General features: G+C 37.1%; 2 protein-coding genes and 2 long non-coding RNA genes across 5 annotated transcripts in view; 1 reads left to right on the plus strand and 3 right to left on the minus strand.

The window, feature by feature from the left end:
* Positions 1–7852: 7852 nt before the first annotated feature.
* Positions 7853–21474, minus strand: LOC103506904 (tankyrase-like; the record flags this gene model as incomplete). The annotated part of the gene is made up of 19 exons (XM_026821886.1): positions 7853–8110; positions 9120–9276; positions 9609–9657; positions 9996–10247; positions 10771–10888; positions 11118–11260; positions 11404–11467; positions 12047–12195; positions 12864–13024; positions 13517–13727; positions 14137–14428; positions 14877–14998; positions 15283–15317; positions 15587–15906; positions 16124–16260; positions 18945–19265; positions 19732–19884; positions 20319–20456; positions 21162–21474. Coding segments are annotated over 19 exons (3204 nt in total), but the record flags the coding sequence as incomplete, so codon positions are not given.
* LOC113466451 lies at positions 10117–10849 on the minus strand. The gene is made up of 2 exons (XR_003390839.1): positions 10771–10849; positions 10117–10247 (listed from the first exon to the last, which is right to left on the minus strand). It is a non-coding gene; the product is annotated as an uncharacterized LOC113466451 (long non-coding RNA).
* On the minus strand, positions 14544–14998 carry LOC113466452. The gene is made up of 2 exons (XR_003390840.1): positions 14877–14998; positions 14544–14578 (listed from the first exon to the last, which is right to left on the minus strand). It is a non-coding gene; the product is annotated as an uncharacterized LOC113466452 (long non-coding RNA).
* A 1335-nt stretch (positions 21475–22809) lies between the features above and the next one.
* LOC103506896 (succinate--CoA ligase [ADP/GDP-forming] subunit alpha, mitochondrial) overlaps positions 22810–25605 on the plus strand; it is a 12911-nt gene continuing 10115 nt past the window's right edge. Inside the window, exons 1-3 of one of the 2 annotated variants that reach the window (XM_008471318.3) lie at positions 22810–22993; positions 23153–23216; positions 24000–24244. In XM_008471318.3, coding sequence (XP_008469540.1) covers positions 23177–23216; positions 24000–24244 — 285 coding nt within the window. In that variant the 5' untranslated portion in view covers positions 22810–22993; positions 23153–23176. The other variant, XM_026821890.1, reaches the window with a different exon arrangement.

Below are 25605 nucleotides of genomic sequence, written 5' to 3' on the forward strand. Positions count from 1 at the left end.
TCTGAAGGTACGATTTTCTACGGGCGGACGTGTTTTTTGAGTTTTGATCAACGTGATATCTTTAGGAAGGACTGTATGACGTACAACACTCGGATTATCACGTTGCCCAGGCGCAAAAAACACGTCACTAAGAAACCGCACCTTTATTTCTACTTATAAATATGTATGTAGGTAGGTATTAATCCTTCTTTTTTTCCTTGTTATAAAATTATAAATAGGTGTTACTTGTCTGAAATGCATAATCCTAACATAAAAAAAAAAAAAAAAATGACTTCCCAAATTTTTTGACCAAACTTGGAACTTGATTTTTTTTCAAAGTCAAGATAAGTTACCTTATAAGTTATTGTGTTTTTCTCTGAATTTCGGTAAGAGGAATGTCATAATTTTAAGCTATTAACTGGGCTATTAGACCCCCCATTATCCATTATCATTATTATCTATTCATTATCGGTAATATTGGCCTTGCAATAATATCCTTCAGGACTAGCCAGGACTAGCATATTCTGTAATCCCTTGTCCTTCATGACTTTTTGTGTGGACACACCTCAAATTTTGGCTATTTATGGCATATTTTAAAGGTGCTGCATTAAACTGTTGAATTAGACTTTAGAGTTAGAGGGACTTATCTTCACACTCTAATAACATTATTATGCATTTCCTTATCCTTACCCAGCCTGCAGGTATGCAGGTAATATGTACGTACCTTCTTCTGAAGGTACGATTTCCTACGGGCGGACGTGTTTTTTGAGTTTTGATCAACGTGATATCTTTAGGAAGGACTGTGTGACGTACAACACTCGGATTATTACGTTGCCCAGGCGCAAAAAACACGTCACTAAGAAATCGCACCTTTATTTCTACTTATATAAATATGTATGTAGGTAGGTATTAATCCTTCTTTTTTTCCTTGTTATAAAATTATAAATAGGTGGTACTTGTCTGAAATGCATAATCCTAACATAAAAAAAAAAAAAAAAAAAAAAAAAAAAAAAAACCCCCCAATTTTTTTCACAAAATTGGAAATTTTTTTTTTTTTCACACCCCGGGAATTTCACAGGTAACAATTTGCTTGCATATTTCTGCATGGCTCTTGTCTCACTCAGCTCAACTGCCTGCAAACAATACAAATTTAAACAAATTGAAAATTCATTTCAAATTAAAATTCCAGCGAATCACACTCAAAAAACATCAAACATCGAATTTTTGAACGGCGGGAATTTTCTAGGAATTTCATTTTCGTCAAATTACTTTTTTGAGGAAATCTAAAAATTCGGAGTTTTCAATTTTGGATTTATTTCTGAGGTAAGAAGGTAGGTTTCTTCCGGAATTCCATGTGTAAGTATACCTATCGAAATTGTCTTGATAAGAATAATTTATTTATTTTTATCTCATTTTAAGTTTTTAATAAAATTAATTTCAGGGTGAACTGCATACACCCAAACTGTAAAAATATATGAAAGTATGAAACCTTGGTTAGACTGATGCTGGGGAAAAGGGATTATTCTATTCTAATTCTACCTATCCCTAATACCTACCTATTCCCACAATAAAAGGATATTTGCATTTGCCTATAGTTCATAGGTAGGTACCTTATTCATGCCTAGGTGGTACTTTACTCGTTAGGTAGGTATCTTAGTAGCACGAGTAGGTATATTGAAATCGTGTACTTAACAGATTCAACTTGGTCTAATTCTTTCATTAATTTATCATTTTTTATATCGCCGCAGTTTCATCAGTAGGAAGCTAGGAAGATGATATATTTTAGATAGATACCTGAACAATATACATACCTAAGAACTACATATTTATAGGTCCATCACTTAGGTTATTCTTTGATGCATGTGTGTATTAGACATAGGTATCTCCAATTTTTTATCGGGGAAAAATTGATATTTTCGATAAGTACGTACCGACATACCTCGATTTAATTTAACTTATGTAAGTGCTTAATTCTTATTCATTTACCTGCTTACATAGGATTGACTATTTTCATGCCGATTTATATAAAAAAAAAGAAAAAAACTAGTAAAAAGTTTACTAGTTTTATTATAAACAGAAATAATAGACAGTAAAGAAAAAAAAACTTAATCATTTTTGACGGTGGAGATTTATGGACAACCTGGCATACATTGACAGGTAAATTATGCTCCATCTATAAACACATAAACAAGAAATACTATAAGACCCTCCTCTTGCAAAAGTAAATGAATGAAAATATTCATATTCATAGATTGTAGATTCTGACTGCATATATTCTTTACTGCATAAAGTATTGCCTCGTCTCGAGTGTATATCATCGATAATTCTCAGCTTTTATTGTCTGCTTACATTTATCAAGATGATTTGCCAGAAATAGTAATAACGAACATAACTAATGACCCTTCGTAAAAAATAATCTCTAACCTTGCCCCATTGCTTGGAGAAACAAACGGAGAAAAGATTTAGACTTCAGAGAGGATGCATAATCGTACATCTCGGACATTACCTTCAAAAACGACCAAGAACAGTAGGTACCGTACCTCTTTGTTCAAGGTTGAACTAGGAATTAGTCAAGATGTTTCGAAAACATTACGCCCTGAGCGTGATTTTTATAATCCTGAATTTAACTGTACGAAAAAGATTGAGGAAATATAAAAATTCGGAGTTTTCAATTTTGGATTTATTTCTGAGGTGAGTATAGGTAGGTTTCTTCCGGAATTCCATGTGTAAGTATACCTACGTACCTACATTAAATACCTATGTATAGCTAATCGAGAAGCGTTGGCTGTTGGCGGTAGCTACCTTTTAATATTTTAATTGAAATTTTAATTAATATTATTTTGCATTTTGCGTTTTTAATAAAATTAATTTCAGGGTGAACTGCATACACCCAAACTGTAAAAATATATGAAACCTTGGTTAGACTGATGCTGGGGAAAAGGGATTATTCTATTCTAATTCTACCTATCCCTAATACCTATATTCCCACAATAAAAGGATATTTGCATTTGCCTATAGTTCATAGGTAGGTACCTTATTCATGCCTAGGTGGTACTTTGTACCTACTTTACTCGTTAGGTAGGTATCTTAGTAGCACGAGTAGGTATATTGAAATCGTGTACTTTACAGATTCAACTTGGTCTAATTCTTTCATTAATAAATTTATCATTTTTTATATCGCCGCAGTTTCATCAGTAGGAAAGATGATATACTTTAGATACCTGAACAATATACATACCTAAATACTACATATTTATAGGTATATCACTTAGGTTATTCTAGGTGATTCTTTATATATTAAGTATGTAGCCACCTACGTACCTACATTAAATACCTATGTATAGCTAATCGAGTATTATCATCTTGGTAGGTATAGTTTCTTATCAGGATTACCTAACTCTCTTCTGAGATGGTTTGTTTTGTCAGATAAGTGTGCAGACTGTGCAGGCAGGTATGTAGATAGATACCTATATCAGTTCACTTAAGTTTCCTCTTTAACTTTGTGATACTGATGACTTTATCAGAACTATTTCACAATTTATACAATCAGTAAGTAGGTACTTACCTAGATAATAATAAAAAAAAAAAAAAAAAAAAAAAATGTGTTTTTAAGATTTAACATGTAGTTATCTATTCTACATAATATAATATGTAACATTTCTCTATTTTATCTCCTCTTAACTCCTCTTAACATGAATAACTAATCCAATAAAATTGAGACATTACTAGCAAGTACATACCTATTTAATCCATTGGTCAATGAGAGAGCCGTTATGGTCATCAGTGTTACCAGAACTGCGGTTACTTTACATGACATCTAGGTAGGTAGGTACCTAACCTAGGGATTTCTGGTAGGTAGATACCGATCTAAATCTATACTGTCTACCGCTTAAATGCCTTAAATCTTAAAAACACATTTTTTTTTTTAATTTTTATTACCTACCTAGGTATGTAGGTACCTACTTACTGATTGTATAAATTGTGAAATAGTTCTGATAAAGTCATCAGTATCACTAAGTTAAAGAGGAAACTTAAGTGAACTGGTTACTTTACATGACATCTAGGTAGGTACCTAACCTAGGGATTTCTAGTAGCTAAATCTATACTGTCTACCGCTTAAATGCCTTAAATCTTAAAAACACATTTTTTTTTACCTACCTAGGTATGTACCTACTTACTGATTGTATAAATTGTGAAATAGTTCTGATAAAGTCATCAGTATCACTAAGTTAAAGAGGAAACTTAAGTGAACTGATATAGGTATCTATCTACATACCTGCCTGCACACTTATCTGACAAAACAAACCATCTCAGAAGAGAGTAGGTAATCCTGATAAGAAACTATACCTACCAAGATGATAATCCTCGATTAGCTATACATAGGTATTTAATGTAGGTACGTAGGTGGGTACATACCTACTTAATATATAAAGAATCACCTAGAATAACCTAAGTGATGGACCTATAAATATGTAGTTCTTAGGTATGTATATTGTTCAGGTATCTATCTAAAATATATCATCTTCCTACTGATGAAACTGCGGTGATATAAAAAATGATAAATTAATGAAAGAATTAGACCAAGTTGAATCTGTTAAGTACACGATTTCAATATACCTACTCGTGCTACTAATAAACCCTTTTTTGGAGAGAAAAATGAAACCCTTTTTGGAGGGAAATATGAAACCCTTTTTGAAGGGAAAATGAAACCCTTTTTGGAGCCTTAACAATCCAGATTAGATTTACGAGTAGAGCGAAAAATATTCTCCTAGCCACCTTGGAATGGGTGTTTAGGGTGAGGTGAGAAAAAGGTAACTGTGACCAATTGAACCAACTAACGATTTCTACAATATTTGCGTTAAGTTATTGAAAATCACACCCAGAAAATTTATGGAAAATTTAATTCTAGCTTAATGTGCACTAAGATACCTAATTACCTATGCCTACGTAGGTACAAAGTGACAAATGTACCTACCACAAACGTGAGAAACGTACCTATCTAGTACTAACGGAACATGAAATGAGATCGAGAATCCGGGATTCTCGTAAACAAGAGATAGGTACTGGTAAAAACAATAAATTGACTTACGATTACGATGCAAAATGCAAGATCACGTAATATGTAAAATATAGTGCACTGGGTTGTTGGGTTCAGCACTTTAGCACTTAGTATTCTCAGTGACAAGTCGCTAATTATTATCATTTTATTTAACAAGTGACTGAAAACTGCAATTCAGACGATCTACATTTGGCATATCGAATCGGATGAGGTGAGAAAAAGGTAACTGTGACCAATTGAACCAATTAACGATTTCTACAATATTTGCGTTAAGTTATTGAAAATCACACCCAGAAAATTTCTGGAAAATTTAATTATAGCTTAATGTGCATTAAGATACCTAATTACCTATGCCTACGTAGGTACAAAGTGACAAATGTACCTATACCACAAACGTGAGAAACGTACCTAACTAGTACCAACGGAACATGAAATGAAATCGAGAATCCGGGATTCTCGTAAACAAGAGATAGGCACTGGTAAAAACAATAAATTGACTTAAGATTACGGTGCAAAATGCAAGATCACGTAATTATGTAAAATATAGTGCACTGGGTTGTTGGGTTCAGCACTTTAGCACTTAGTATTCTAAGTGACAAGTCGCTAATTATTATCATTTTATTTAACAAGTGACTGAAAACTGCAATTCAGACGATCTACATTTGGCATATCGAATCGGGACTGGTAGTGTAACTTTAGTGATCCGTTTTAGTCACCTTCTCATCAGCAAAGTGAGTAATACTAACTCACTTGGCGGGTAATGACTAACACCAGGTCACCAGGTAAACCAACAGGACATGAACAATTTGATATGGTCCAGTTGAAAAACAACAACAAACCATTCCAATGTCAACAGAGATCTCGATATCAGAGAGAAAAATAAGTACTACCTAGATAAAATAAGAATTCAGATATAGGTAGCTATTAAAATGATATCTGATAGGTAGATGTAGATACCTATCAAATAATAATTTATTAATAGGTAACCGTATATATTTAGGTACCTAATTACCTATGAAACATAGGTAGCTATTAATATAACATCTGATAGGTAGATGTAGATACTATATGTGTATAGATACCTATCAAATAATAATTTATTAATAACCGTATATATTTAGGTACCTAATTACCTATGAAAATGGTAAATGTGGACATGTAGGTGGTAGGTGGTCATCTACGCACATAATATCATGGCCTATAAGTTAAAAACTCAACAAGTCAAATTTAAAAAGCCAAAAAGTTGTACTAGATACCCTTGAGTCATAATTACCAAACAAACTAGGTATAAACCTCCAAATTTCATGAGACACCTACATGAATTTTACGATGAAAATTGGATTATTCTGATAAAAATTAGGCATATGAATTACACTAATATTAACAAGAATCTTGAGTAAGAACTTCTTGAGCAAATGTTGACGAAATCATGGAATTTGCTCAAAAATATGCAAATTTCGCAATTTTATGACCATGTTCTACCAGTGACAAAGGTTAATTTTATCAGATCACATGAGTTTAAACTTGGTTTAAGTTTACCTATTGGATGAGGGCATCTGATTGGTTGATTTTAAACTTTTTAGCCAATCAGATTGATTCATTCAATATTTAAACTTAGTAAAGACCTTATACAGCGTGAACGACCTGGTATCCCAGAGTTAAAGCGCTTCAAAGAATTACCGGAAGGACGGGCCCAGCTTGTTATTGACTATTGGAGATTTGTAAAGTTTGAGTGAGTTAGAAAAGAGAATTGCCTTCAATGGACTACTCACTCAATGAGTTAGGTCCTAACTCACTATACTAAGGATCTAACTCTTTTATAACTCACTGAAACTTTAAAAATCTCTAATAAATAATCTACAAAAAGAAATAAACATGATTTCGCATAAAATAAAAGAAGAAAAAAAGTAATCTTTTATTTATTGAATTAATCGGTAGGTATATCACAAAGATAATAAAGTTTCAATATAAATATTATACAAATAATTTGTTACTGTACATCAATAGGCTAAAACTGGAGTCGGTAGAAAGTCGAGGGACAAGATTAGAAACGAAAGGGAGAAGACCAGCAAATAAGAATCTTAGAACCCTTAGAAGAAATGTGTATGAACCTTAGAACCCTAACTTCCATTAAGTTGGGTCGTAATAATGAAACAGGACTGTTTTAAAATTAAAGTTAAGTCACCAGGTCACCACTTATACTGGTTTCCCATTGTTTAGTAAGAAATATCTAGTTTTAGTGCAGGTATAGCTTTGAAAACTCACTTTAGCTATACCTGATTAGGGAGTACGATTTATCGTACGAACAGTATCGAATTTAAGGCAATTTATGGAAAAGTACACCAGTTCATCAGTTTTATAGTCGAACTACTTCTCACAAAACAAGGGGAATTTTTCCTCTTAGTGTGAGAAGAGTACACTGCTTTTTTTTTCTTATCTTTTTAAATACATAAATAATACTGTTATCTTTACCTATACATTGTACTCATATTATGTATTTGATGTCAAATAAATTGTACAAATAAATTACAAATTACAAAATTAGTAAGAAATATCAAGTTTTACTGCAGGTATTGCTTTGAAAACTCACTTTAGCTATACCTGATTAGGGAGTACGATTTATAGTACGAACAGTATCGAATTTAAGGCAATTTATGGAAAAGTACACCAGTTCATCAGTCTTTGTGTACATTTTTCCCTTTTTTGATCGAGTGCTTTTGGAAGATTTTTCCCCTACTATTATTGCTGCATAAAATACCCTTTCAGTCCCAATCTGGCAGTATAGACAAGGTAAATTATTCTAGTAAGTAGGTAGTTGGCGACAAGAAAAACCCGAATATTTTCCCAGAGTTTTCCCCACTGTCTTATTCGTATTTCTAAATTAATGACAAGAGAGATAGAAAGGGGGGAGGATAAAAGAATTGCATAGCTTACATTTAAAATTTACCGAGGAAGTGTAAAGAGCGTTGGTTACACACTGCACGGTGCTTGCTCGTAGGGTGTTCACCTGACGTCCGCACATTCAGAGGAAGGTTTGACTATTTGATAAGCTATCAGGTACTCGGGGTATGCCTGCGAAAATAGAAGAAAAAGGATCTGTTTTAAAAGAAAAGGTCATTGTAAAGTTTATAAATGGTACAGTGTAAAGTGAAAAACTGTTTACAATATTGAACGGTGCCAATGTGATTTCAGCTGCAGTACAGTATCCAACAAGTTCCTCATGAATTGAAGGCCATCCCACCCCCCAGTTTCAGCTAACTCGTAAAAACACCAAATTCCTCCAAGGAACACTCAAGTTCAGTATCGTTGAGCGTGGTGTGAGGCTGGATGACTGACCATGACTGCATGCATCACCAGCTACATTTTGGGGTGCAGAATAAACCCGAGTAGAATTTGAGGGACTAGTTTACGCCCCAGCTTAAGAAGGGAGCTTATTCAACACAGGTCAAAATAATAATAATACCCGTTTCCTCCGTCAAGAGGCTACCACGAAGTCCAAGACAAAATGGCCCTCACGACGGCTGACTCCAAGGAAAATGTCGATGTCGGCTGTAATTATTCAAAATCCCAAACCCACCTATCCTTAAGAACATTGTTTGTTCCCGGATAGATGGGTAATGTGTGCCGTTCTTATGATTGTATTCTTATGACGTGAAAACAAAGTCACTATTAATGAATTTATTTAATTTTGACATCCTTTGTAAATACTTTGTTACTGAGGTTATTTTAATCAATGGATACTTGTAAGTATCCATTTACTTTTACTTACAAGTATCCATTGATTAAAATAACCTAAGTAAAATAGTGAAAATAAAGGTCATAATAATAAAAAGGCTCACCTGTTCTCCGCGATAAACGGAACATTGTTTGTTCCGGGATAGATGGGTAATGTGTGCCGTTCTTACGATTGTATTGACGTGAAAATAAAGTCACTATTAATGAATTTATTTAATTTTGACATCCTTTGTAAATACTTTTTTACTGAGGTTATTTTAATCAATGGATACTTGTAAGTATCCATTGATTAAAATAACCTAAGTAAAATAGTGAAAATAAAGGTCATAATGATAAAAAGGCTCACCTGTTCTCCGCGATAAACCACATATTCGGGAAAGTAAAGCCCGCCTGAGCTAGGTCTACCCATGACAGAGTGATGTCCGGGAGGGGCATGGGCCATCTTGATTGCGTTGAACTGGAGGAAGGATTTGCCCAGCGTTACTCGACACATGAGAAGATGTCTGAAATGCATAGAATAATATTAAATCAAAATATCCAATCGTGAATTTATTTGTGTTAAAGCAGAGCCTTTTCACAACTTTTTGTGGATATTCGATTAAAGTAGCTACTCAATTGTCCTTACGAGGCCGAGTGCACCCCGAACTCCAAGCACAGAGCTGAAAAAACTTCGAACCCGGGATCTCCGGCGTGCAAGTCTAGTGTAATACCCACTCGGGCACGGAGCGGAGGTTGCCGAATACATTACTTCCCTTCCTATAGGATAAGGAAAGTAAAAATGGCCTAATGGTGAATGACATATTATATGTAAACCTTTGACACAAATACTACATACCTATGACACACATAGCAAGATCTGTCCTTATGCATGGGACAGCCTGTACCTCTTCTCACCAGCTATAACTGGAAAAAAGTCTCATGTTATTCTTGTTGTTGTAGCAATCTCCTCATCTTCCAACATTCTCAGCTACTTCAGGGGGGGCTCATGCACAGAATAGACCCAAATATCAAATGCAACCTCTGCAAGGGCTGTCTACACGACATCAAACATTTTTTCAACTTGTTGTAGCAATCTCCCCATCTTCCAACATTCTCAGCTACTTCACAGGGGGGGCTCATGCACAGAATAGACCCAAATATCAAATGCAACCTCTGCAAGGGCTGTCTACACGACATCAAACATTTTTTCAACTGCCCCTTAAAAAAGTCTCATAGAACTCACCAGCTAAATGAAGCGGCGTGGAATTCCGGCCCTGAGCGTCGCGACAGTTGATATTATCCGCCGTCAGTAGCTTCTGGACTCGGCCTAGATTTCCCTTCTTGGCCGCGTCCAGCAGGGCTGAGTTCCCGCGCAGTAAATCCGACACGTCTTGGTCTCCCTCGCGCACCAAATCCAGAGGTGTGGCTCCGTCCCTGTTCTTCTTACTGGGGTCTGCACCGTGCTGCAGAAGTAGACGGACAATGTCTGCCTTGCCTGGGGGATTTACGGTAATTTATTATTTACAATGCAATGTAAGTAATTATATATTTTAAAAAAGAGAAGTAAAAATTATCCGAGGAGGTTTTGATATCTGAAATATCTGAATTTTACTTGGAACAATATTTAAATACGGCGCGGTTAGTCCAGAGGTAACGTGCTTGCTTGCCATGCAGAAGATCCCGGGTTCGAATCCCACCATCGACAAAAATTTGTACTCGTTTTTCGATTGCAAATATTTCAATGGTTCATCTTTCTGGTGTTCTCGTGTTGACCCACTGTCCAAATGGGAAGTATTGTGTCTCTTATCGCCCATCTGATGAGGGACTTACTACGGGATATGCATCTTACGACACAGACCACATGAGTCTAATGTAGCAGTTGTTTAATTGCTACGAAATAAAAACGGCGGTGAAACACTCAACTTGCGGAAAAAAACCCCTAAAATTTCTCCACTCCACACAAAGTCCTTTCGATGTTATTTTCCTCAGTTCTGTTGACATATTTCCATATCTCTTACCTTTGGCTGCAGCTTCATGGAGAGGAGTAAACTTCCACAGATCTGCTACGTTCACATTGGCTCCATGTTTGACATTGTGTGGTGTTAATGTACCATAGTACATGTTCTTCTTCTTTTTCTTTGCTTTTTCTTTTGTAAAGACAGAGTCGGCGTTTTTTTGCCAGCCTTTCAATCAGCCCTAACTAGGGTGATAATCGGGCTGACATTTGATTTTGGCCACAAATTTTATGAGTGGATGCCCTTCGCACTCAACCTTTTCTATTTGTTTAGCAAGGGAAAATTCAGGCTGGTATACTCCCTGTTTCAAGTCCCCCAGCCATACTAAGCTGGTCTACTCCCTGTTTAACGTCCCCCAGCCAGACCCGCTTACCTGCACCAAACATGCCTCCAATATAGGCATGTCTTTCATCGAATCCCTTCTGTACGATGGCGTTAATAAAGGGAGATCCGTGGAATAGCATACGTTCGTGTGCCTGGCCTCCATTCTCATCTGCCACCTCCGCTCTACGATGTACGTAGCGCTCCCACAGTTTACGATCGCATGTCTTTCATCGAATCCCTTCTGTACGATGGCGTTAATAAAGGGAGATCCATGGAATAGCATACGTTCGTGTGCCTGGCCTCCATTCTCATCTGCCACCTCCGCTCTACGATGTACGTAGCGCTCCCACAGTTTACGATTCTGAACCTTTTGGATCTGGGACGAGAAAGACAATATAGGTTAAGATAAGTATGTATTAAAAAAAAAAAAAAAACTGGAAGGAAACTGTAGCTACTGAGGTCTTATCGTCGCGAAATTGACGAGAGAATGAGGACAGGATAGGAAAAAGCCAGCCGTTCCAAGAACGAACATTATCTCATCAGGATAAAATCCGCCCCGGGCGGGAATCGAATCCATGGCCTAGATTACAAGCTAACTAGACAAAGAAGCAAAACTGTTGTCGACTCTTGGCATTGAACCTCAGACTTAGGGCATGACAGATCAATCACGTTTGAAGTAACTATCTCTGATTTTTTTTTCTTCTTGAATAATAATTTTGAGATACGTACATTATGGTCTTTTTTTACACCTATATAAATAAGTACATATCTGTACTTTTCAGGAACACTTTTTGTTTCTTATATCATCCCATGATCTGTTCTTTTCTCTCTCTCTCTCTCTCTCTCTCTCTCTCTCTCTCTCTCTCTCTCTTTCTTCTTCTTCTTCTTGATTATATCAAATTTCATTGCTTTCATATTAATAATACAAAAGTATACTGAATTCCATTCTACTTACCCGGATGATATTGTACCGGGAGAAGATACCTCCAGACTGCCCATTATCCCTGTGCTCTCTGACTGTCGCTTGCATTTCTTCAGCCACCGTAATGAACTCCTTGTCATCACTGAGCAAGTCTATAAGTAGTGTGCCCGGCTGAGAGAAACCTGCGGGAGAGAATGGAAACACTTAAAAGAAGATGTAAAGACCTTTCAGGGGCACTTACTTCCGTGTCCGTGAGATAGGAAAGGCTACCTATCTCACGTTTCCTATCTCACGGTGTTGGAGGATTAAGGTTTAGTTTTTAGGGGCACGGATATTTAGGGGCATGATTAACCCAGTGGTAACACGCTGGCCATTTTTTTCCCGGCTCTGTGCTTAGATTGCGGGGTGCACTCAGCCTCGTGAGGACAATTAAGTAGCTACTTTAATCGAGTGGCGGCATTACCAGAGTAAAAAGTAAAATTATAGATATTTTCCGGCTCTGTGCTTAGATTTCGGGGTGCACTCAGCCTCGTGAGGACAATTAAGTAGCTACTTTAATCGAGTGGCGGCATTACCAGAGTAAAAAGTAAAATTATAGATATGTCAGAAATAGTAAAGGAGGCTCTTAGTAATGCTGTGATATCCACAAAAATTGTGAAGAAGCTCTCAGCTTCACCACAAATAAATCATGATTTAGATTTTTATATATATGTAGGAGATGCTACGACACAGACCATTGCTGCGGCGATGAAACACCTTTGTACTTACTTGGTGAGGAGCACAATTTCTCGATGTAGGAGATGCTACGACACAGACCATTGCTGCGGCGATGAAACACCTTTGTACTTACTTGGTGAGGAGCACAATTTCTCGATGCCCTTGAGTAGTTTATGTCGGTATCCGTAAGCACTGACTCCGACCTGTTTCAGATCTTCATGATTCATTTCAGCTAGAATGTCCAGCGTGATTTGTTCTCGCTCAAACAGCTCCAGCAAATGCTTCAGTCCCAGGCTGAAAGAAATAATATATGAGTTGAATATTCTTCTTCTTCCTAGCCTTTTCCTACTTATATAGGGTCGACGTTTCTTGTCAGTCTCTTCCAGGCAGCCCTATTGTGTACCTTGTGCCCTGTTAATTTTTTCTCATTCAAGTCTTGATTCACAAAATCTCGGAAAGAAATAATATATGAGTTGAATATTCTTCTTCTTCTTCCTAGCCTTTTCCTACTTATATAGGGTTGGCGTTTCTTGTCAGTCTCTTCCAGGCAGCCCTATTGTGTACCTTGTGCCCTGTTAATTTTTTCTCATTCAAGTCTTGATTCACAAAATCTTCCCACCTTTTATTCGGTCTACCTCGCCCTTTTCTCCCCCTCACTTCCATTCTCTCAACTCTTTTCATGTAGCTCTCATCTCTTCTTTCAACATGACCATACCACTGTAATCTCCTCTTATGGATCGTCCTAGACACTTCCGTTAACACCTAAATAAGTAAATAAACTCTCACCTGGTTAGGAAATGGGCGATGGTGGCCGGTCCGGCCGCGACGTCCAAACTGGTCACGGACTCCGAGTGCGAGCTCAAATCTAACGCGGCACTGCAGCCATCTCCCCGCTGAGTTGCCATGGCAGGGGTAGACAGCGCCACGGCCTGCCCCGACGGCATGATCACGGTCTCGAGAGCGAGAGGCTGCGGGGGAGAGGTTGAATCCTTCCTTTCTCTCTCTTTCTTAAAAATTAAAATAAATATAATAACGGATGTCTTATCGTCCTGAAAGAAAAAAAAGGGGGACAGGAGAGGAGAAAGCTAGGATAATGTTCGCTAGAGTTTACAGGGCACGCGCGCTGCTCTCCAGGCTAACTAGGCTGGCATAGAGCGATTCCTTACAGCAAGTTCCCGAAAAGTACAGAATGTACTTAGTGGAACAAGAGAAGATTATTGTAAAAGTGAAAGTGAATAATAAAATAAATCTATTATCATTACCTAGGAGAGACACAATACTCGTGTCTGCATTATGGGAGAGCAGCACAAGTTCCCGAAAAGTACAGCATGTACTTAACTTAGTGGAACAAGAGAAGATTACTGTAAAAGTGAAAGTGAATAATAAAATAAATCTATTATCATTACCTAGGAGAGACACAATACTCGTGTCTGCATTATGGGAGAGCAGCACTCTCACTGCCTGCGTCTTGTCATCCCGGGCTGTCCTATGCAATGCTGTCTGTCCTAGCACATCTACCAGGTTCACTTTAGCCCCTAGCCTCAGCAGTGTGTCCAGTACATCTAGGTGACCCAAATCAGCGGCTAGGTGGATGGGCGCTAGAAGTTCTTTGTTCTTTTCGTTCAGATGGGCGCCCTTACGAATGAGACTCTCGACGATTGCCTTCCGCTTTGGATAAGGCGAGGTGACGGCACAGTGCTGGAAATGGAACAAACAAAGTGAGATTTTTAAGTTCTGAACAGTACATGAGTACTGAAAAAGGGTTAGGCGGCGCGAACGACCTCTGTCCGTAGTGTTAAAGCGCCTAAAAAATTTCCGCTTTGGATAAGGCGAGGTGACGGCACAGTGCTGGAAATGGAACAAACAAAGTGAGATTTTTTAAGTTCTGAACAGTACATGAGTACTGAAAAAGGGTTAGGCGGCGCGAACGACCTCTGTCCGTAGTGTTAAAGCGCCTAAAAAAAGAAAGAAAAAAAAAAAAGAATAGGATAACTAATGCATGTGTTTGAAATCAATAATAAAATAAAACATTACATATTATAGGTAGGTAATCTAAGTTTTTTAACTCAACCATTTTACATAAGATTTTTTTCCATAAATCGTAGCAATGAAATAACTTTTACATTAGACTCATGTGGTCTCTTACCAGGGGAGTATCTCCAGTGTAGGGGTGTTTAAAATTAACCACATCACTTGTCAGGAACTTTTTCACACGGGACGGATCACCTTGTCTGCACGCCTCCAGGAGACAATGGCCTTTGAATTCATCTGCAGAAAAGGAATAATAGAATAGAATATACCTTGTTTATACTAACAGCATAGGAGTGAAAAGGGCAGACAGAAAGGAAAAGGTCAGAAAAGGATAAAAAACAAAAGAAGAATAAATTTAATATTGCCCCCTCTCCCCCCTTCAAATAATTGCATGTGAATTTACTCCAGAAAAGGATAAAAAACAAAAGAAGAATAAATTTAATATTGCCCCCTTTCCCCCCTTCAAATAATTGCATGTGAATTTACTAAATTTTCCTAGACTGCAAGCCAACAAGACTTACATCTTTCAATTTGATTAGATTGGGACTTTTCAGCCCTATGCAAGCATTATAAATAACCATTAAATTATTATTTAAAAAAGAAAAATCCTTAGTTAGGCACAGTAAGCAAGCTCAACGTTGCATCTGGTTGGTATCTGGATGAATTATGGGCAATTATGAGCTGCTGTTTTTTGGCTTCTCACTAGAGCTGGGTGAGGTTAATATGTACTTACATATTTTTAGATCTTTATAAAAAAAAAAAAAATAGAAGATATTAAGCCAAGGATAAAACTTTTCTAGTTGTTTTATATATCTAATTTCTCACCCTTTATCCTTGGCATGAACATCAGCTCCATTTTGCAACAACAACTGCACCACCCTATGTCTGTTGTACCCAGCGGCCAAGTGTAACGGTGTAGACCTCCTCCCATCACTAGCATGGCAGTTAACATTCAATGGATCCAGCACAGCAAGTAGCCTCTCCTCGTTGCCACTTCTTGCTGCTTCAAGTAGTTCTTCTTTCTTGTGATCTCCACTGAGTACTGCCCGAGTACATGGGACTGCAAGGTCCAGAGCCGTTTTTCCGTCTGTGTTCTTCAGGTTGATATCTGCCCCATGCTGGAGTAATGCTGCAAAAAAAAAAAAAAAAAAAAAAAAAAAAAAAAAATCCGGGAATTACATTATACTTTTTGGGGGCTATGATTCTTGAAAGGAAAAAATTTTTAAAAAAAACTTTTTAAAAAAACGGCGGTGAAACACTCAACTTGCGGAAAAAAACCCCTAAAATTTCTCCACTCCACACAAAGTCCTTTCGATGTTTCGATGTTATTTTCCTCATTTCTGTTGACATTTTTCCATATCTCTTACCTTTGGCTGCAGCTTCATGGAGAGGAGTAAACTTCCACAGATCTGCTACGTTCACATTGGCTCCATGTTTCACCAACATCTCCGTTACCTCGTAATGACCGTAGGAACAAGCGTTGTGTAAAGGAACCAAACCTCTGTGAACACATAAGAAATCAGAGTTTAGTGAAATATATAATAATAATAGACTCTTGAGAGGAAGGGAACGACTAGGCGAGGTTAACGCCGGAGGCGTTCGCTACCTAGCCCTTAGAGCTTCATTATTACATGGTCAAATTCTCAAATAAATGAGGATGAAATTCCATGCCTCGGCTGGGATTGAACTCACGCCCTCCTGATTACCAGGCGAGTGCCTTGACCACTACGCCGCCGAGGCAGGTGCCTGACTTCAAATTAAAAGCGTGTTTTAGTTAAAGCGCCTTACAAGATTTTTTTTTAAGTGGGGGGTAATGTTTGATCTTCTTCGTGAAGACACAATCAGATCAGTGGTAACGCACATGCAGAAGGTTCCAACTTCGATTCCCACCATCAAAATGATAATAACAACAAAAAAGGTCTGTACCAGTACCTACATATTTCAAACAGGTTGCTTTCTGGTGTTCTCGTATTGAACCAACTCGTAAATGGGAAGTAATATGTCTCTTCTTGCCCATCTGATTAGAAGCATTCTTCACCTTTTCCCACTCAAGTGGGGTCGGCCACTTTCAGACAACAATTTCCAGTTGCCTCGCTTATGAACATCACTCAGATTTTTATTCACCTCCCACTCAAGTGGGGTCGGCCACTTTCAGACAACAATATCCAGTTGCCTCGCTTATGAACATCACTCAGATTTTTATTCACGTAATTTTCCCATTTCTTCTTTGGTCTACGAAATAGACCACTAAAGTGTAAAGTATTATACAATACCTTCAAGAAATTAGTAACAATAAATTACTTGGTCACTTACCAGCTGCAAAATGAAGTGGAGTAGATTTTTGTAAAGTATTATACAATACCTTCAAGAAATTAGTAACAATAAATTACTTGGTCACTTACCAGCTGCAAAATGAAGTGGAGTAGATTTGCGTCCAGCTGTATCTCTCGCATTCACTGTTTGCGGATTGACCAGTTTCTTCACTTTGGTCAGATCACCCCCTTTACAAGCTTCAAATAATTCTCTCAGGGGATCATTGGCAGCAGATGGGGACAATGGCTCACTTGGCATTGAAAAGGTAGGTCTCCGTCCTGCCATTGTTCACAACAAAGTACATTTGAAGTGACCGTACGGTTACCAATTAAACAAACAATTTTTGCTAGAGATACATGACTTTCAGGGGTAGTGTGCTCAAAAACAGGAAATCTTCAAAGGTGGAAAACACCAAAAGCAAATTCAAAACACATGATCACTGGGTAAACTTTAAAATGAAAAAATAGTCAAAATACACAAAATTTGAAAACTTTTTTCTGCAACTTTACCATCCAGCTGATTCAGATTGAGTTCAAGGCTTGACTTTACAATCCTGTCTTGAATAGTTAGCATGAAATTTCAATTAACACTAACCGTGACCGAGATGGTAAAACACAAAAGTTAGTCGATCACTGTCCATCTGTCATCTGTCCAAATCGAAATAGGATAGAAGAAAGCTGGAACGGGGAACCTGGAACTGGATCCTGGAAGAAGCACAAGGGAAGATTGAGATTGGATTTTGTAAGAAGGGAACAGGGAAAACTTGGATACTTTTTTTTAGTTTAGAACTTTGAGGGGAGAGCCAAGTTTATATGGGAGGGGGAGGTTTTTTTCAACACTGTTGTCAGATGTCAAGTGTGGTAATGAAAGGAGGAGTTCTGCTAAAACTCGCCCAGAAACAGCTGTTCCAAGTTTATGGGTCACCACTGTTGCCAGCTCTACTATTTACGCAAATCTTCAATCCGGTTTCCGCTGAGAGATTTTAAACAGACTTTATACACTGGAGAGCAATAAATTCGGGACACCCCTATTTTTTTGGCTTTTCTCAAACTGCTGCTCAATGTTCATTTTTTTTTTCGGCAAAACCATTATTAATGTTTTTTGCTGTAAAGTTTAAAACTTATTCCACAAGACCACATACCTACATACCCTGTGAGTTTTCTTTTCACAGGGTATGTAGGTATGTGGTCTTGTGGAATAATTTTTAAACTTTACAGCAAAAAACATAAATGATTTTACCGAAGAAAAAGAAGAAGAAGAAGAAGAAGAAGAAGAAGAAGAAGAAGAAGAAGAAAAAAAAATGAACACAGCAGCAGTTTGAGAAAAACCAAAAAATAGGGGTGCCCCGAATTTATTGCTCTCCAGTGTATTATGCTCTTATTTAAGTAAGATTTTAAAATAAAAGAGCAGAAAAACATAAGAAGAACTAGAATTTTTCCTTTTCTATGAATTCGATATCCTGAAATTATACTATCTAAAAAGATTTTTTTGATCTACCGATAGGTGTATGATGATCCGGATGTCCGGATACCGGATACATATTCTCGAGTTTGCGGCTTTGCGCAAATTTGCAAAATTTGATCTGGCAAGTTGGCAACATTGTAGGTCATAGGTGTATGGTTTATAGCATCTTGCCCTCTTTCTCTCTTCGCTTTTCGGGACAGTAAAACCTTCTCTGTTAAGAGTTCTGTCTATCAAGTGCAAACAGCTTTATTCACGTAATTTTCCCATTTCTTCTTTGGTCTACGAAATAGACCACTAAATAAATAAATAAAAAACGCACCCCTTGTCTTTGGATACTAATAGCTTACCAGCAAGGCACTGAGCTGTGTTCTCCCCTTCTGAGCGGCTTCATGGAGGGGAGTAAAGCCCCATTTGTCCGTAGCATTGTCTTTGGAGTGCACATCCGCTCCATGTGCTAGCAAGTACTCCACGACAGCCACTCTATTGTACCCGGCTGCAAAGTGCAGAGGAGTAGAATGCCGCCCGTCCAAATCCCTACAGTTGACGATGTGAGGACAAGAAGACAGCAGACGAGTGACCACAGTCATATCGCCCCCCTTGCTAGCTTCCAGCAGTTGAGATTCTAAATCCACCACACTGGGCGGTTCCTGGAGGAGCTTCTTGGAATTTTCGCCCGCCACTTGTAGCGCTGTGTATCCTGGAATCATACAGTTGAATTTGAAATGAGCTCATTGCTAGTTAAAGCACAGTCCCGCAGGAGAAAGCCAGCCGTTCCAAGAACGAACCTTAACCTAAACGGATAAGGAAAGTCCGCCCCGTACGGGAATCGGCCTAGATTACAAGCTGACTAGACAAAGGCCTAGATTACAAGCTAACTCTTGGCATTGAACCTCAGACTTAGGGCATGACAGATCAATCACGTTTGAAGTAACTATCTCTGATTTTTTTTTCTTCTTCTTGAATAATAATTTTGAGATACGTACATTATGGTCTTTTTTTACACCTATCTAAGTACATATCTGTACTTTTCAGGAACACTTTTTGTTTCTTATGTTTCTTATATCATCTCATGATCTGTTCTTCTCTCTCTCTCTCTTCTCTAGCTCTCTCTCTCTCTTCTTCTTCTTCTTGATTATATCAAATTTCATTGCTTTAATATTAATAATACAAAAGTATACTGAATTCTATTCTACTTACCCGGATGATATTGTACCGGGAGAAGATACCTCCAGACTGCCCATTATCCCTGTGCTCTCTGACTGTCGCTTGCATTTCTTCAGCCACCGTAATGAACTCCTTGTCATCACTGAGCAAGTCTATAAGTAGTGTGCCCGGCTGAGAGAAACCTGCGGGAGAGAATGGAAACACTTAAAAGAAGATGTAAAGACCTTTCAGGGGCACTTACTTCCGTGTCCGTGAGATAGGAAAGGCTACCTATCTCACGTTTCCTATCTCACGGTGTTGGAGGATTAAGGTTTAGTTTTTAGGGGCACGGATATTTAGGGGCATGATTACTGAAGAAAGGTTAGTCGGCGCGAAGCCTCTGTCCGTAGTGTTAAAGCGCCTAAAAAAAGAAAGAAAAAAAAAAAAGAATAGGATAACTCATGCATGTGTTTGAAAATCAATAATAAAATAAAACACTATACATATTATAGGTAGGTAATCTAAGTTTTTTAACTCACACATTTTACATAAAATTTTTTTTTTTTTTTTTTTTAATGAGTGTTTTACCACCGCGCCTTTTTTAAATTGTGGCAATGAAATAACTTCTACATTAGACTCATGTGGTCTCTTACCAGGGGAGTATCTCCAGTGTAGGGGTGTTTAAAATTAACCACATCACTTGTCAGGAACTTTTTCACACGGGACGGATCACCTTGTCTGCACGCCTCCAGGAGACAATGGCCTTTGAATTCATCTGCAGAAAAGGAATAATAGAATAGAATATACCTTGTTTATACTAACAGCATAGGAGTGAAAAGGACAGACAGAAAGGAAAAGGCCAGAAAAGGATAAAAAACAAAAGAAGAATAAATTTAATATTGCCCCCTTTCCCCCCTTCAAATAATTGCATGTGAATTTACTAAATTTTCCTAGACTGCAAGCCAACAAGACTTACATCTTTCAATTTGATTAGATTTTTCTTGCCAGCCGCCAGCCTTGTTAATTAACTTGGAGGGTAGCCTTGTAAGCCCTAGGTCACGACGGGTTCGATTCCCATTCAAGGTGAACTTTATTAACAGATAAGATTCGTTCTCAGAGCTTCTTCTTTTACTACACCTTTTCCCACTCAAGTCGGGTCGACCTTTTAAATCAACTTCTTCCATGTGCCTCGGTTTTAAGCGTGGCTGACTTCCAACTTCTTCTCTTTCAAATCCTTTTTCAATTTGTCCGACTGACTTGATTCTTTTGGCTTTATTCTACTGGCTTTTTCTTTTCTTCTCCTTCTTTTTAAATCTTTCTCACTAGTTTCAAACCCCCGGATTTGACAACTGTAACACTCCAAGTACTCACTGGACAGTCTTTGCTGGAGTTCGCGGGTGGGTGCCACATCAATGGCAGACTTGGAATGACAAGTAGTTTCAAACCCCTGGATTACAACTGTAACACTCCAAGTACTCACTGGACAGTCTTTGCTGGAGTTCGCGGGTGGGTGCCACATCAATGGCAGACTTGGAATGACAATTGTGCAGCGTAGGGTCCGCCCCCTCACTCAAGAGGAGAGAACAAACTTCCAGACGAGACTTGGATGCTGCCTCGTGCAGTGGTGTGAACTGCCATAGGTCCATGGCATTCACATTGGCTCCTGCTTTGATAAGCATCTCTGTCACTTCAAAGTGACCGTATGAACAAGCATTGTGCAGGGGCACTAGTCCTCTGTGAACAATATATTTGCCAAACCAAATTAGAACAAAAGAGCATCTTCTTGACAATCTATTTTATCAGTTTCAACACGTATACCTAGTGTCTAGCCATCTGGAGGCGAAATCCACTGACACGTGTTTGGTGTTACATAATATATGTAACGCCAGGACTTGAAGGGTTAATGACAACTTGAAATAGTTGCCATTTAAAGTAAACCTAGAAAAATGACCACATAATTGTAGTACCTACTGCTGGAGTAAAGGGACTTTTCTTATGTATTTTAAAAAAGAGAAGTAAAAATTATCCGAGGAGGTTTTGATATCTGAAATATCTGAATTTTACTTGGAACAATATTTAAATACGGCTAAAGTCGATCACTGTCCATCCATCTGTCCAAATCGAAAGAAGAAAGCTGGAACGGGGAACCTGGAACTGGATCCTGGAAGAAGTAGAGAAGTACAAGGGAAGAAGGAAGAAGGGAACAGGCGAACAGGGAAAACTGGATTCTGGATACTTTTTTTAGTTTAGTTTAGAACTTTGAGGGGAGAGCCAAGTTTATATGGGAGGGGGAGGTTTTTTTCAACACTGTTGTCAGATGTCAAGTGTGGTAATGAAAGGAGGAGTTCTGCTAAAACTCGCCCAGAAACAGCTGTTCCAAGTTTATGGGTCACCACTGTTGCCAGCTCTACTATTTACGCAAACCTTCAATCCGGTTTCCGCTGAGAAATTTTAAACAGACCTTATACACTGGAGAGCAATAAATTCGGGGCACCCTTTTTTTTTTGGCTTTTCTCAAACTGCTGCTCAATGTTCAATTTTTTTTTTCGGCAAAACCATTATTAATGTTTTTTGCTGTAAAGTTTAAAACTTATTCCACAAGACCACATACCTACATACCCTGTGAGTAAAAAAGAAAAATGAAAAACAAGAATCAGTTTTATGCTGAAAATGCATGTTTTTGGAGATAAATGTTGGTGTAACTTTTTTTCTCCTCAATATTTTTATACCATTTTTGAACCAGGTGCTTTAGAAAAAAAAACATGATTTTACCGAAGAAGAAGAAGAAGAAGAAGAAGAAGAAGAAGAAGAAGAAGAAGAAAAAAATGAACACACCAGCAGTTTGAGAAAAACCAAAAAATAGGGGTGCCCCGAATTTATTGCTCTCCAGTGTATTATGCTCTTATTTAGGTAAGATTTTTAATTAAAAGAGCAGAAAAACATGAGAAGAACTAGAATTTTTCCTTTTCTATGAATTCGATATCCTGAAATTATACGTCTATCTAAAAAGATTTTTTTGATCTACCGATAGGTGTATGATGATCCGGATGTCCGGATATCGGATACATATTCTCGAGTTTGCGGCTTTGCGCAAATTTGCAAAATTTGATCTGGCAAGTTGGCAACATTGTAGGTCATAGGTGTATGGAGTGTATGGTGTAAAGTACACCAATTTTTATTTTTTCTTTTTATCTAGTGATAGTGAAAACTACAGAAGAAGGTTTCGTAGTTCTCTTCTCCAGTTGATAATGGTTTTTGTAGTCTAATAAGGTGATTCATTAAAGTTTACTTGCATTTGTGCAGTGTACATAGGCATTGTAAAGTACACCAATTTTTATTTTTCCTTTTTATCTAGTGATAGGGAAAACTACAGAAGAAGGTTTCGTGGTTCTCTTCTCCAGTTGATAATGGTTTTTGTAGTCTAATAAGGTGATTCATTAAAGTTTACTTGCATTTGTGCAGTGTACATAGGCATTTCTTTGAACAAAACCCCTCATGATGGCAGTCAGCACTCGAGTATTTTCAAAAACCTTTGGTAAGGTCAAAATAATGATATATTTTTCACTCAACAAATTGTCAATCTGTCTGTCCTAAAGGTTATTTTAAAATGATATTTTTCACATACAGAACTCATACATTCCAAGTGTCAGATATTACTATCCAGGTCTGAGATAAGCAACTATTTAGAACGAAGAATCAGTCATAAAGTTGAAAAACAAGGCATGAGTATAATTATAGCCTGTTAAGTGTAGGTTATGATATATCATCATTAAATCAGATATCACTGATGATAACAAATTAAGATCATGGATCAAGTTGCAGGCTAGCCAGTGGTAATAGCATGTTGCATTCACCCAGTTCTCAAATGATTACTGAAGTTAAGCAAAGAATCAGTCATAAAGTTGAAAAACAAGGCATGAGTATAATTATAGCCTGTTAAGAGTGTTAAGTGTAGGTTATGATATCATCATTAAATCAGATATCACTGATGATAACTAATTAAGATCATGGATCAAGTTGCAGGCTAGCCAGTGGTAATAGCATGTTGCATTCACCCAGTTCTCAAATGATTACTGAAGTTAAGCATTAGGTTGCACATGGTTAGTATTGAGATTTAAGGGCATCTGGGCCATATTGGGTGAGGTCAAGTAGCAGGATGAAATCTTAACATGTCTAGATAATCATTTAATCATCCTTTATTTTTTTTTTTACAGCTTGTCAATTTGTTGCTATTAGAAACAATAGTTCAAAAGTTGCAGAAGAAATTTATGCTGCCACCAGACCCAACTTGTTCCTTTATTTTATTATTTTTTTACAGCTTGTCAATTTGTTGCTATTAGAAACAATAGTTCAAAAGTTGCAGAAGAAATTTATGCTGCCACCAGACCCAACTTGAGGCTCACCAGCAAATCCAAAGTTATTTGCCAAGGATTTACTGGCAAACAAGGAACTTTCCACAGCAAGCAAGCAATAGAGTATGGAACCAAAGTGGTTGGTGGTGTCTCTCCAGGCAAAGGAGGAAAAACACACTTAGACCTGCCTGTATTCAACACAGTAAAAGAGGTACATAATTTGAATTTTCCATTTCTCTCCCAAAAAGTTCCTAACAGGGAGATGAAAAAAATCATTGTTCTTAGTTTGTCCTTGTCTATAATATTTTATTATTAACAGGTTCACAACTTGAGTTGTAGTTTTATTTTTCTTACATGGGTAAAAATTTACACAATTTACAAGAAAAAGTACATATTTCTCTCCCAAAAAGTTCCAAACAGGGAGATGAAAAAAATCATTGTTCTTAGTTTGTCCTTGTCTATAATTTGAGAGGTCCTTGTCTTTGTTTTCAAATATCAAATCAGAATAATATTCAAATATCCCAGATTCAAATATCAGAATCAGAATAATAAAAATAATAATAATAAAATAAAAATAAATATGAAATCAGGTGATGTAGAAATGCAAAATATAAAAAATCAAGTATGGTTACGAGTAAGAGACAGTATTAAACTATAACATTCCGATGTCTCTGAGCTTAAACTAGTGAAGGTTCTACTAGAAAAAACTTAAACATATAAAATAATGTCAAGAAAATCATTACAAGATTTTCAACTAATATTAATTCGAATCCAAAAAAGAATGATTATTTTTATTAATATAATAATGAGAAACAAAATGTTAAATTTTCAATTTGACAAATTCAAACGTAATTAATCTCGTTCTTAATGCTCAACTCAGCATTATTTTGCTGGTTTAAAATGAAAATTACATCAAAGATCATTTTACCTCTGGCTTCCCAGTGTTTACCAACAATAGCATTGCTGGCTTAATAAGTTAAAAGATAATGTATCATTGCTGGCTTAAAAATTGAACCATTACATGTATTGGACCTATATGATGACTTCTGCTTTCTAAAAAATAATAATAATAATTAAATGGGAATAATAAACATGACTTATCCAGGGACTTAGTCTTATTATTGAATTCAAAATGATCTTATTTCATAATTTGAAGACCTAGGGATGAAAATGGGTTTTTGTTAGTCAGTCTTATGCTGGCAGTCTCAGGATTATTAGGAAATAATTCGAGAACACTTTGGGTTTATTCAAGTGGTATGAATTTTTCTTTTTTTTATTAGATAATAGAAACCATACTGCAAACCAAAAACTCAAGACTTTATGGAAAAGACAGTTGGACTTCTGTTTTACCAAGTGTAACTTCTAAAAAATAATTCTTAAAATACTGTTGAATACGAGAATCCTATGTACCCTGAATAAAATAATACATATATTCCGTATACCTGACACTTGATGAACACTCACACCATCAGGTAGACCTGACAGGCAGACCTAATCAGATCTACCTGATAATGAGTGGCTGGCCTAATACTCCTACACTCATAGTATAAATTGTTTTTGTTTAGATTTTTT

This window comes from Diaphorina citri, unplaced genomic scaffold (assembly GCF_000475195.1).
Source record: "Diaphorina citri unplaced genomic scaffold, Diaci psyllid genome assembly version 1.1 scaffold271, whole genome shotgun sequence".
Lineage (NCBI taxonomy): Eukaryota > Metazoa > Arthropoda > Insecta > Hemiptera > Psyllidae > Diaphorina > Diaphorina citri.